The 13,959-nt window shown below is 50.0% G+C and overlaps 1 protein-coding gene across 2 annotated transcripts in view; it reads right to left on the bottom strand.

The window, feature by feature from the left end:
- Nucleotides 1–251: 251 nt before the first annotated feature.
- The window catches only part of DCAF7 (DDB1 and CUL4 associated factor 7), a 34,649-nt gene continuing 20,941 nt past the window's right edge, over nucleotides 252–13,959 (bottom strand). Inside the window, exons 2-8 of one of the 2 annotated variants that reach the window (XR_519349.5) lie at nucleotides 13,564–13,722; nucleotides 12,799–12,910; nucleotides 12,357–12,475; nucleotides 9,886–10,095; nucleotides 7,845–7,962; nucleotides 4,743–4,974; nucleotides 252–324 (exon numbers count right to left, since the gene is read on the bottom strand). Coding sequence is in view for 1 of the 2 variants with exons in the window: in XM_002719469.6 (XP_002719515.1) it covers nucleotides 4,802–4,974; nucleotides 7,845–7,962; nucleotides 9,886–10,095; nucleotides 12,357–12,475; nucleotides 12,799–12,910; nucleotides 13,564–13,722 (891 nt within the window). In the remaining variant the exon portion in view is untranslated. Of the gene's footprint in view, nucleotides 4,975–7,844; nucleotides 7,963–9,885; nucleotides 10,096–12,356; nucleotides 12,476–12,798; nucleotides 12,911–13,563; nucleotides 13,723–13,959 lie in introns of both variants that reach the window. The other variant, XM_002719469.6, reaches the window with a different exon arrangement.

A 13,959-nucleotide genomic window follows, 5' to 3' on the forward strand; every position in this document is an offset into this window, starting at 1 on the left:
GAGACCCAGATTGAGTTCCTGGCACCTGGTTTTGGCCTGGCCCAGTCTTGGCTGTTGTGGGCATTTGGGGAGTGATCCAGTAGCTGGATAATCTCTGTCCACCTCTCTGTCTACCCTTCAAACAAATAAAATACAAACTTTGAAGATGATGAGTCAGGCAGTCAGGTAAGTGTGGAGTCTACTCTCCCAGCCATTGTCTCTGGAACATGACCAAGGTGGCAAGTGGGAACAAATGAATTCATCACAAGAAGTTCAATCTATACATGTTCAAGTTTTATTACAAAGTATGATGGGCAGAAAATACGGTACTTCTTAAACAGGAGGCTGAAACAGAATGAAAGGTTAAAGTTAGGTCTACTGTACTTAGGAAACAAGAAATAAAGTCATAGAAACTGTAACACTCCACGTTCAGGTGCCTTTGAAGCAGCTTTCAATGGAGATTTCCATCGTGGTTTCACAGCACAGTGTTAAAATGTATTACAAGCCCTGTGTACAGTCCTGAAGTAATGTTTATAAAAGGAAAATGACTACAGTTCAGTTCTGCAAAGAGACACTTCCTCTCCACCTGACCACGGGATGCCACAAAGCCTATAGCATAGAGGGAAAGTTTCAATATACCACAAGAAAGTTCATCCAGACACACTAGGCTAAAGGGCACAGAAATGAACTGGTTAGAGGTTAACATTTCAGAGAACAGGAAATCTCCATTTTCTACATAGAGCTTTAGACAATCATGCTACAAATTCAGAGCAGGAGGAGGAAGTCACTGACAGAGGGGTCATAAAATGCACAGCAATCAAAGCGGATGATTCACACTCGCTAAGCGAGTCACAGCCTCAGCTCAACAATCCCCATAACACACTGTGTGCCACAATCAACCCAAGGTGAGGACATTCATTTTAAATCACAGATATCCCAAGTTCATGTTCACCGGGTTGTCCCAAAGGACGGGGAGGTGCTTGTAAGTTCTCCAGCTCTTACACAGACTGTCAACACCTTTCTTCGTGAGTTCAAACTCTCTTTCACTTACTTGTTTCTGGTCTAATCTATTAGTCCAAGCCTTTTTGGGAAGGCATCTTTGTGTTTCCATATTTTAAAAACAACATCCAGAAAGTACCTGGAGAGGATCTAGTCCATATCTGACTTTGACCATCAGCAGCAATGACAACTGTGTGAGGAGGAGCGGGGCAGGCAAGGCTCTGCAACATGAGAACCTCAGCCGCCCGGCGGGGGCAGAGAGGACCACCGTCAGAGAGCCTGGGCCAGGGTTCGCTGGGCTTTTGCTCAGCTCAGCTCTCTTCCTGCCCAGCCTAAGTGCCAAGCATGACCCTCTTTCCTCGTCCTGGACTGCAGACAGCAAGGAGAGAAGTGAATTTTCAGGCTTCTTCTACTTCAGTGGCCTGTCCTACCTAAGAGAGCTGAAGGAGGCACAGTCCCGTGCTGCCCTCCTATGCCTGGTAAACCCGCGCTCCTGCACGTCCTTGCTGTCCAGGAACTCAGGGCCAGGCCTGCAACAAGAAAGGGCTATGGTGGAGAGGAGAGAGAAGAGGGAGAAAGCCTGCATGCCTGTTTACAACTTCCGCTTCTTGCTGCTCTAAACAGCAACCAAGAGTCACAGTCCAGAACAGTCACAGGGCTTCCACGGCGCACAGACTGGGACCACCAAACATCACCTCTGGCTGCTCTGCTGCTGAGAGGAGCCCTCTGACCCGCTCGGTCATCCTGTCAGCGCAGTTCACCAGCATCAGATGCCTGATTTACGGCCCAGGAAGGCCGACTCGGGCGAGGGCGTGGTCTCATTCCACACCCAGCTCAGACCCTCACTGCCCTTGCAAGTTGCCTGTCTGATCACACACACACCATCGACTTTCTCCAGGGTCTTAAATCTTCTAAAACTTCAGCCACAATGATCACCAAAATCTTGCCGGATTTCATTTTTTTTTCTTTCCTGTTTCTTCCTGGATCTTAGCCAATTCTCTGAGAGCTGATTCTGGGTCTGCAAAGAAAATTCTCACCGAGTTACCACGTGCCTCTGCTCTTCAAGTCCTCACCTTGCAGGCTGGTTCTTCCCTGGGGAGGGTTCTGACTCCCCTGGGTATAAACATGCAAGTCCTGGCCGGGCGTGGACCCACTCCCCAGCCCTCTGGTGGCAGAGACCTGAGGCCTGCTCTTTCCAGCAGCTTCCCCTTCCTCAGAGCAGGTGGGAGGGCACAGGTAGCTGCGGAGAGCTAGACACAGGGCCTCGGCGAGCTGCGCCGGCGCTCGGAGCTGCCTGCTTCCTAGTGAGGCCCGGGGCTGCTTGTCCACGACTGAGAACAGGTCCTCAGCCTCCCACCGGGCCAGCTGCCTGTCAATCTGAGGAGCTGAACAAATGAAGCGGAGCCTTGCTTCCGAAACCACCACAGATCTGTGCTTCCCAGAGGACCCAGAGGCTTTCCAGATCCCGAGACGGCAGAAATCCCCTCCTCAGCCGCGAGGCCGCCTGGCCTGTGGCATAAAGGGAGGACGAGAGAGCTGGGGCTTCAAGTCGCAGCAGCTGTGAGCACGTGTGGGTTTGCCTGAGTCCTGAGGAGGACGCAGGCAGACGGGATACACTGCAGGGCCTGGGGGAGGATGACGGGGCTGGGAGCCCACAGGGCAAGGGGGGAAACCGTCAGGGGCCCTTGGCTTCCAGAGTAATTAGCTATCTTATCCAATTCTTATCACTACTACTGTTAACACTTTTTCAAGTTGTTGTTTTTGAGCTTCGGCTGACAAATCTTCTCACCATTCAGACCAGGTCCAAGTGCAAGAATCCTGACTCAGAGCTCAGCAGAGACAAGCGTGGTCCCAGCAGGACCATGACCCCCTCTGGTAACCCCTCTCCACAGGCAGGAGCGGATGGGCTCCCAACACAGCAGTCATCAGCTCACTTGCTCCTACGGAGGGAAGGACCCCAGAGCCATTACCAAACGCTGTCAGCAGAGGAGCGTTCCAATCAAGAACCGCTGGCCTGCCCGCCCCCACCTCCCGGCCACGACGCCGTGTGATCTAGTGCTAAAGGCAGGAGTGAGCCTCATGCAGACGCCAGCAAAAAGCCCTCAAATCTGAACAAAGTATAAAGGCAGAAGAGCACAGGGCCTGACTACAATGAAGAGCCTTTTCTTCTGGGACAAGCCCCTGTGCAGCAAGCAGAGCTGTGACCTTTGGCATACAAATACATCCGCTTTGGAAAAGAAAGACTCAACCAAAAGGAGTTAAGGGCTCGAAGAACAAAATTAATTCTTTCATTTCTCAAGCAGGCAAGAGCCCAGGTGGACAAAACCACTGGTCTAAGGCCTGCTGGTCTCTTAATTTCAATGTGCAATTCAGAGGGTCTTGCAAACCTTCAGGCACTTGGCAGAGCACCAGGAACCAGGTGAACTCTGCCCCGGAGCATGTCCCACACTCTGACTGCCCAAGGACTCATCTAACAGCACGCACGGCCCCTCCACGGAACTCGCTCATGGAACGGAAACAGACACTTGCAGCTTCTCAGTCAACACAGCCACAGCCCACAAGTCCAATTCTGCTCGGAACCTGCATCTGGGGTGGGGGGTGCAGGTGGGGGTGGGGGCTTCACTGGCTGACCCTAGGGCCTCTGAGTCTGCAGCTAGTTGCTTAATGACCTGGGATCATCACCACCACTGGGTTCATCCCCTAGGACAGCTGCCAGTCACCTCCACTGAAGACCTTCCTCAGGGTCGCCACAGGGCACTCAAGCCCACGAGGAACCAGCAGGCCATCAGGAGCAGTGCACTCGCCACACAGAAACACCAAAGTCCAGCTTCCTGATCATTCCTGCCCACGGGTCAAGACACGAAACGCAACAGCCTAGTGTTTACACTTGGTGGGAAACAGACTCTGCAACCATGCACTGGAAAGAAACAGTAAATCCAGCTTTCCTGAGACTGTTCCTCTCAATTCTGGTACCCAGTTAGCCTGGTGGCCTGAGCGCTAGCTCATTCCCAACAGGGATGGGGACTGGGGTCGGGGGACCCAGCAGTGCTTCAGAGAGTGATGGGAGGCTTCCCGTGTCTGTTTCGGAGCCCAGAATGGCCCTGAGAAGAGCCAGGCTGAGGCAAGGTGTGAGGAGTGGGCAGACTGCAGAGCACCAAGGTGGCTTGGGACCCCCGGTCAGGGAGGTGCCACACAGGCAGTGACTCAAGAAGGCAAACTGCTCATGGGGTCAGGGCCCAGCCCCAGCTCCAGACCCTGAGGGAAGAGAGGAAGGTGCAGAGGTGGAGGACTGGGAAACACAGGAAGAAACCAGAGGAGTAAAATTCTGTCCATAAAAAAATTAGCCTGGTAGGTAAAAAATATACAAAGTTGAAATTTGTGAAAGACACTGATTCTAGGAGGAAAGACAACTTTAAATTGGTATTTGATCCCGTGTAAGTGCTGGCGTGGACATGGACAAGACACACACTGCTGCCTTGGGCAGCAAACAGACAGACATCTGGGCCAGATGAATAAAACACAGCCAGTGCTTGTACTGCTCATTAACACGACAGCTGACAAACAAATATACAGAAACTTTTAATCAAGGAAGGAAGAGAGAAACTCTTAAAACTCAGCCCTGGGCCGAGGAGGCGCCACACAGCACTGAGTCCAGCACGGAGAGCGACAGGGTGACTGGCCAGGAACTCCTAGAGTAGCTTCTGGTAACAGTGGGTGCAAAGCAACAAAAGACATACTGGCCACCGGAACAGGTTTCTTCTTACTCTGGGGGTGGGGCAGAGGCGGGAACACGAGCCCCTGCCCCGAGGGTGCACCACCAACACTACACTCTGAGTATCTCGAGGCAGTTGTTGTAGCAGATGGCGATCCAGTCGGGCTGGGTCGACGCCCACTGCACATTGTTGATCTCTCCTTCGGCTGTGTAGGCCAGGATAGGGTCCTCGATGGCCCGGGGCATTTGCTGGATGTCCCAGATGAGAGCCTGATGGTCATCCGCTAAGGACAAACAAAGCCAGCACGCAAGGTCACAGCACGACTCAGGAAATGGGAACAAAGATCCCTACATGCGGGGAGCAGGTCACAGTTTAGAAAGCATTTGCTGACCAAACTTCTGTGGGGCTTTTATGTTAAACCCCCATTCTATAGATGAGGAAACTGAGATTCAGAAATGCTAAGGCACTCACCCCAAGTCACACGGTTAGACAGCCTGCGAGCGGTAGAGCCAGGATGCACATCTGGGCCTCAAACATGTCCCAGATGTTCCAGGCTCTATCTACTGCCCCGGTTTTCAGCAGAATGGGACTTACACGGGCTCCTCTCATTGGGGTCGGGCTTCAGGAGAAAATTAATGGTTAAAGATCCCTCTCTGATGAGCCCATTTAATGTGAGTCTCCCCCCAGCCCCTCCAACCCATTTCATGGACACTTATACTTCAGTGAAGTGTTGTTATACAGATGATTGTGTGGACATGTGCTATTAAATTTGTTTTCCCAACAAAAGAGCTATAGGAATCACCAGAAAGAAGGTAATCATCTTAAAAATATACATGAGCACATGAAAAACAGTTAGATGGAAATATATCAAAATGAGAATGGCAAAAATATTAGAATGGCAAGGTTGTAAGTTATGTTTGTATTTCAGTAGTTCCTACCTAAGTGGTCCATAATGTGGTCATATTACTTTTATAATCAAAATAAAAGTTCTCAATTTAATGAAAGGGGAAAAAAAAAGAAGCAGTGATCTTCAGAGCCATAGTATCCCCCAAATTACCACTCATTCTCATCTCAAAGCCAGTCTGGTGTGCATGGGGAATCCGAACAAACTAAACTCCAACAAGCCAGGCTAACTGTGGCAAACTGGCCTTTGAAGGCCACACAACTTGGGCAAGGTACAAGGTGCCCTTCTCAGGGATAATTTACTTTAAAAGACTGGGAATTGCTTTCAGTCTAAAGCCCTGAGTCCCTCTTCTTTAAGTGCCAATCCAGCTCCCTTCAGCCCCTGAGTCCCTCTTCTTTAAGTGCCAATCCAGCTCCCTTCAGCAACAGCTCCTGTGTTGCAACACACAAAAGTGAGCCAGGCAGAGGGGCACGAGATGTGGCTTCTGCTTGGCCAGTTCTGCTCTCCACGAACAGCAGATGACACAGTTCCTTTTTCCCTTCTCCCATCCCACCCTAGCCACCAAAAGCAGGCAATAATGAAGCAGGCAGACCACAATCTGAGGACCAGAAGGCAGCACGGGCCCCAGCTGCTCCTCAACGGGACATGCAGGCATGGGCAAGGGCCAAAACCAGGAAAAACTCCTACCTTCTAAACTGATGCTAACATGGCACAAAGTCACCAACACTACGTTACTTCTGTGGCTCTGCAGTGAGCCAGGTTCATTATAAGGCTACTGATTAGCGAGGAGAAGAAAGGTATGTTAGGAGGCAGCTAGATGCACTGAAAAAGAGGAGGAGCAGAACCCTCTGTGGCTCACACAGAATCCTGTAAACCAGAGGGATCCACGCTCGTATTTGGGGGTACACAAAGGGTCTGGAAGGAGACACTACAGCTTGCTCCAGAGGCCACCTTCCTACCAAATCTCCCTCGGCTTGGTTTTCACTTTTAACAACATGATCACTAGAATAAAAGCATGCTGATGACCAGCTGTTTTTAAACACCTCTCTCTCTCTCTTTTTTTTTTTTTAATAAAGATCTATTTATTTATTTGAAAGTCACAGTTACACAGAGAGAAGAAGCAGAGAGAGAGAGAGAGAGAGAGAGAGAAAGAGAGAGAGAGAGAGAGAGAGGTCTTCCATTTACTGGTTCACTCCCCAGTTGGCTGCGATAGCCAGAGGTGTGCCCATCCGAAGCCGGGAGCCAAGAGCTTCCTCTGGGTCTCCCACGTGGGTGCAGGGGCCCAAGGACTCGAGCCATCTTCCACCACTTTCCCAGGCCATAGCAGAGAGCTGGATTGGAAGTGGAACAGCTGGGTCCTGAACCAGCACCCACATGGGATGCTGGCACTACAGGCAGCGGCTTAACCTGCTATGCCACAGCGTTGGCCCCTCCACACCTCTCAATAGCCAAGGTCATGTGGGGCCCTTTAGTGCCTGCAGAGTTCACAGTGAGCTCTTTATAGTGTGGCCTCAGAGGTCCCAGGGAGACGCCCAGGTTGGCTGTCCCAAAGATCCTGTGGCATCCAAGAGGGACGCCTTCTCTGTCTCACATTCTTGGATCTGAGTCCCTTGCACCAACCTAGAACTCTGGTGTGTGTGTGGGTGCATATAACACACAGGCCAATCCCCGACACGTGATATAAGTTGTATGTACAAGATGCTCCAACAGGGACTGGCATTGTGGCACACCGGGCTAAGCCTTCGCCTGTGGCGCTGGCATCCCATATGGGTGCCGGTTCTAGTTCCAGCTGCTCCTCTTCCAATCCAGCTCCCTGCTAATGGCCTGGAAAAGCAGTAGAAGATGGCCCAAGTGCTTGGGTCCCTGCACCCACGAGGAAGACCTGGAAGAAGCTCCTGGCTCTTGGCTTTGGATTAGCTCAACTCTGGCCATTGAGACCTTTTGGGGAGTGAACCAGCAGATAGAAGACTTTTTCTCTGACTTCCCCTCTCTGCCTGTAACTCTACCTCACAAGTAAATAAATAAAATCATAAAACAAAACAAAACAAAAAAAGATGCTCTGACAGCACTGAGGGTATGGGATCACCTGCGAATGTGAACTATTTTATTTTCACAAGTGTGGGGAGGCTCTGAATTGAACTATGTCATGTGGAAGTCTCCAACTGTCCTTGGAAAACAGCAAGGTCTGTTAACTGTAAGGAGCCAAGAGTGGCAGATTTCCTTATTACCCGTCCCCCCACCATGGTTACCTGCAGTACAGATGTGGCAGGAAGAATGCGGGGCCCAGGCAATGCCATTGACACAGGCTCGGTGGTTGTTTAACCTGGCAACAGGTGTGCAGGGAACTCGGACGTCCAGAATCACCACCTGCAGAAACACAAGTATAAGGCCCAGGAACTTGGGGTGTAACAGAAGAAACACGAGAACCAAAGACACTACACCAGGGAAAATCTTGTTTAAGTGTCACTTTTTCATTTGTGGACTTAAAGAATATTAGAGATGCAGGTTTTCCTAAGGATTGAGGAAAAAAGAAAACACAGAACACAGGTAGTGAGGGATAGGAAAGGGGGATGGAAAAGGTAACACATATTTAGACGATCCACCAATTCCTGGCAGGTGCCTGAGAGAAGAATTCTGTACATCTCAGCTGGACAGAATGAGAGCCCTGGCAAGGCAGAATCTGGAACCAATGAAGAAGTCTAAGGAACTGGCTTCATCAAACCAACGCTAACCACGTGCCTGCCACCCACCTTTATTGAGTAACAGGCTACAGAGAGAGCTGCCATTCCTAGATTCCTAGATGTGTTTGCTAAAGCTGGACGACTCTGCCCAGACCACCCAAGGGGATTTTTTTTTTCCCCTCAGCACCAAAAGCACAAATGATTTAGTTTACTTTTTTTTTTTTTTTTTTTTTTTTGACAGGCAGAGTGGACAGTGAGAGAGAGAGACAGAGAGAAAGGTCTTCCTTTGCCGTTGGTTCACCCTCCAATGGCCGGCGCACCGCGCCTATCCAAAGGCAGGAGCCAGGTGCTTCTCCTGGTCTCCCATGGGGTGCAGGGCCCAAGCACTTGGGCCATCCTCCACTGCACTCCCTGGCCACAGCAGAGCTGGCCTGGAAGAGGGACAACCAGGACAGAATCCGGTGCCCCGAGCGGGACTAGAACCCAGTGTGCCGGCGCCGCAAGGCGGAGGATTAGCCTACTGAGCCGTGGCGCTGGCCCATTTAGTTTACTCTTAAGTACTATTTTTCTTGGCACCAACTCTCCAAGTATGAAAAGTTGTTGGGGCCAGCGTTGTGGCATAGTGGGAAAAGCCACCACCTGCAGCACCGGCATTCCATACGGGTGCAGGTTCAAGTCCCGGCTGCTCCACTCCTTTTTTTTTTCTTCTTTCCTTCCTTTCTTTCTTTCTTTCTTTCTTTCTTTCTTTTCTTTTCTTTTCTTTTCTTTTCTTTTCTTTTTTTTTTTTTTTTAAGATTTTGTGTATTTATATGAAAGACAGAGTTACAGTCAGAGACAGGGAAAGACAGACAGGTCCTCCATCTGTTGGTTCATTCCCCAAATGGCTGCAGTGGCCAGAACTGGGGCAATCTGAAGCCAGGAGCCAGGAGCTTCTTCCTGGTCTCCCATGTGGGTGCAGGTGCCCATGGACTTGGGCCAACTTCTACTGCTTTCCCAGGCCATAGCAAGAGAGCCGATCAGAAGAACAGCTGGGACACAAACTGGCACCCACATGGGATGCTGGTGCAGCAGGCAGAGGCTTAGCCTATTGCACCACAGTACCAGCTCCCTGATGATGTCCTGGGAAAGCAGCAGAGGATGGCCTGAGTTTTGGGCCCATGTACCCATGTGGGAGATCCAGATGAAGCTCTCGGCTCCAGGCTTTGGACTGTTCCAGCCCCGCCCATTATGGCCACTGGGGAGTGAACTGGTGGATGGAAGATCTCTCTCGCTGTCTCTCCCTCCTCTTCCCCACTCTGCAACTCTAACTTTCAAATAAATAAATAAATCTTAAAAAAAAAAAAAAAAAGAAAAAATTCTTAGCCACAGTCCTTGTCCTAGATCAGGCTTTCTCAGCCTTGGCATTATGGACATTTCAGGGGGATAATACTTTGCCAGGAAGCTGTCCTGTGCACTGTAGAAAGCGTAGCAGCCTCCCAGATCCATCTGACCCTGGACATTTCCAAAGATCCCCTGGGGGCAAGGCTGCCACCAGTAGAGAACCAATCTAAGCACTCGTCAGCGCTGGAGTTCAGTGGCAGGGCCTGTGTTAGACTGGGCGGGTGCTCACCTCCATTCCATCCATGGCCATGGTGGCCAGGTAGTTAGGGTCCTGCTTGTTCCAGCAGAGGCGCAGCAATGGGTGATGCTGTGGGTCTTCATAAATGATGGTGCTGTGTTCCAGATGACGGAGGTCAAACATTCGCACGGAGCCATCAGCACCCACAGACGCAAACATGTCTCTGCCACCCCCAGCCCGGCTAAACGCGATGTCATAGACCTATTGTGGAAAAGGAAGCTTCAGTCAGATGCAGAACTGTTACCTCCTTTTCCTATAGCAGGGAAATCTAATTCATCTAAACCTGGTCCGGAGACCAAGAGGTGAAACAACTTTGAGTTATGGGGAGGTTCAGGAACCCCTACATTCACAAATGGGCGTAGGATCACTGTCGTCCTTCCATACATTCTGCTTCTTCCCTAGGACGATTTATTCTTGTATGTGAATCTATTCAGGTTTGAATCATTGTGTTCCGCATTTATCATTTGCTACAAACACTGCTTATCACACATGTCTCTGAAGAAACAGAGGCAGAGAGAATGGAGAGCTTCAGAGAAACAGAGGGACTGAGACAGAGAGGCCAGAGGCACACATGTGAAAACAGACAGAAAGAAAATCACAAATGTCAGACAAAACCCATCTTCTGGGGTCGAGGATAATAATGACAGCTGACTTCTGGGGATACCTGAGTGGAATCCGTCACTACACGCTGCAGCTCCAGGATCCTGGAGGTCCTGCCAGCTAAGGGCCACAGCCACAGCCTGGAATGCCCTTTTCTCCGGCTGACTACAGAGAGCGTGCCCCTCTTTCATGGCAGGAGTGAGGAAAGGCTTAAAAGGGACCTGGGCAGTCACCACAAGGAGACATGCAGCGTGGCACCAACACCTCAAGGGCCCGTCCAGCGCTGTGCAGCTACAGGGCATGTCCTGCTCACCGTGCCAGCTCTCTGCACCCTCAGGGACAGAGATGCCACAGGTGCCCCCGAGCAGTGTGGACAAGGTGTAAAGTGCCTCAGCCTTGAGTGGCTGCCCCTTCATCTGCGCCCACTAGTGTGGCTCATCAGAAACAGAGGGAAGGTGACAAGTGCCGGCTACAATAATCCTCCCTCTACTCTCATCTGCCACCAGAGCCTCCCTTACTTCAACAGACAGATGTGGGCTGGTTTCTTGGGCTTATGCCTTTAAGGCTAGGGCTTCAGTCCAGGGTTTGTCTGCTGTTACGATCTGCCCCGGCCCTCCATCCTGCTCTTCTCTGTATCTTAAGAGAACTGATTCCTACAGGCTGCATTTGGCTTTTTATTTGTCTGCCAGCTGTTACTCAGCCTGGGAAGCTGGAGGGGGAGGGGCAGGGAGAAGTTGTGGTATTTTTCCTCCCCTGTTTCCTGAAGCATTTCCGCCAGGTAAATCGAACCCCAGGCTCCAGTACCCCGCTTCCTGCTCTGGCCCCTTGGCTCAGGGGCAGCAGCAACTCCCCATGCTCCCAGCCTCCAGAACGCCTCACGGCTGCCTACGTGGCTTCTCAGCTTTACCAAGCAGCATCTGAATAAGCAAACCCCCACTGCTGAAAAGTTCCCCTTTTTTTGGGTTGGACCTAAAAGAACAGCAGGCTAAGTTGTCACACACGCAGGATGTGTTAACTTGTTCCACTTGATGCCAACAGTTTCCAGAAGTTCCTTTCTTGTCCTCTCTGCAGGATCAACTCTTTATCTGACCCTTGGTCAGCAGCAGTCAAGTCTTGTAACAGATCTTACCCTCAGGAGCACAAAAAGCCAAAGAACCGGCCCGACTAATTATGAAGGATAACCTCGCCATTCTGTTGACAGCCTTAAGGTTCTAAGCTGAGGTGAAGGCATTCATTCTCTTTTATCTGTGTGCGTATTAATACCTCCAGCTGTGAGAGTAAAGTAGAAAAGGAAACACTACCCACAGGAAGTCAGTGCCGGGGCATGGAATGGCTCTAGGAGGAACACTGATGACCATTTTCCAAAAATCACCTGGAAGAATGCCTTGATTAAAACACAAAGAGCTTCCCTCAGCATTTCCAAGATACAGAAGACACATCATCATTAAAGAGAAATATGTTCAATTCCAAATAGCATCAAAGTACAAAGATTAAGTGAACACATTAGAATTTCAGAATACAATGTCGGAGAAAACCTGATAATTAGGTTTGAACATCAGGAAATTCTCCGTCTTCTTGTCTTCCTCATCTCCCAAACAACTAATGTCTCCAAACAGTTGCTACTCTGTGACTATTTTTTAATCATATCAGTTCTCAGCTTGTCTATATGTAGCTGACACTAAAAAAAAGCAACCTCTGTCATGAAAAGAAAAACCAGACCATAAAATAAGTCATCTATGTCCAAAAATCATTAATTACAACAACGTTGTTTTGACACATTCCTGTGTTGCTGTGCTGTGATGATTTTCTACTTTGCAAAACAGAGAGCGCCCTCGCCTCTCACAGAAAGCACCGCATCTTACCTCTTTGTCATGGGCGATCAGCTGGGTCTTCACGTGGCCAGACACAAGATTCACTCGTCCCAGCACCTGCCCTGTCTCCAGCCCCCAGATGGTGCAAGTCGTGTCAATGCTTGAGGTCCCTGCAAATGACCAACGCCAGTCAGTGCCGCTGGGAAAGAGGTTCCCAGCAAACTTCCTCCTGGGCCTGCTCATCTGCTCGGCACAGGGAGGGAGCCAGCGAGCCACAGAGTCAGGTAGTCAGCCCTCATTTCAGAGTCTTAGATTTTAACTGGAGAGGTAAGAGATACACAACGAAAAGCTCGACTGCATGTGAGGAATTAATAGCTACCTGCCATAGTTGCCTGTTTCCCATCAGGCCTTGCTCTAGGCTGATGCATGCAGCTCAGTGTCACAGCTAAGCAAATGCACCTTTGCTTCTTCAAGCATTGTGTAACCCCCTTACCTAAAAGATAGGGATCCACCTCATTCCAGTCAAAGGAAGTCAGGGGAGCACAGAAATCAGAGTTCTTGTTGTTGTTCAGCAAACATTCCAGCCTGGTCTCTGTTTCACCAACCTAAAGGAGCAGTCATTTTTGAAGATCAGCGTCTTATCATCATGAGCAAGCTTAAAAGCCCCCTGCTTAGACAGTTTCTTAGTAAATACAGGTTTTGAGGGAAAACATTTTTATCACAAAGAAAGATAAACCCGGAGGGACTGGGTTCCTCTCCTGCTCTTCTCCTCTGCCCAGCTCCACATTCTGAATTTCCACCCCTGCACCTTTCTAGAGAAGAGGTCGTCTCTCCTTGCCTAGCTGGTCTCTGCGCCCCCTGCTGGCAAGGGTGCCGCTGACTACCAGCTCAGCTGAGAGGCGAGGCGAGATCCACTCACACACTTTATCAGAATCAATGGTCTGGTATTTTGTCTAATTTACTCAAAAACAGCTTGGCTGTAAACGGCATAAGAGATCTCAAGTATCCCCAAATGCACTGAAAGTTACCACTGTTGTCAGGTTAACTGAGCCCCAGATTTCTAGGGCTGACTGCAACCAGCAACAAGATGTCATGGGGTTTTAGATTTGCTAGAAAACCTGCCGAGCCCAGCATCAGTTGTGATAAGCTTCCCTTGTTCTTCCATGCTGCGGTGAGTTGCTACCTGCAGCCCGTCTGTTCTCTGGGTCTCTACACTTTGACAGCTGACACTGTGAGAGCCATTTGTCTGGCAGCTTACCCTCCATACACGGAGATAGTCGCCGCTGGTCGCCAGCAGATCTGGGTAGACACCTTTTGTGTCAGGGATCCACATGAGCTTTGTGGTTGGGTATGGGTGGTCAAAGGTATTTCGGCAGATGAACTCTGAACTCTCCTCATCTAAACCAACAAGCTGAACCTGTAATACATCAACATTGGACCACATAAACATCTGTGTTCCTGAGCAGTATGAAATACAAGAGATCCCTGATCAGTGCAGTCTCAAGACCACACTATACTTAACTGCAGAGATAAAACCATTACTGTGAGAAGGCTCCGAGTCCATTCATTCCACCTCTACCCAGATTTGCCTTCCTAAGGCCCATTTATGAACACAAAAACTTAAAACACATAGGCCGGGGCTGGCACTCTGGTG

The sequence above is a fragment of the Oryctolagus cuniculus genome, chromosome 17 (assembly GCF_051225735.1).
Source record: "Oryctolagus cuniculus isolate XC-2025 breed Fujian yellow rabbit chromosome 17, ASM5122573v1, whole genome shotgun sequence".
NCBI lineage: Eukaryota > Metazoa > Chordata > Mammalia > Lagomorpha > Leporidae > Oryctolagus > Oryctolagus cuniculus.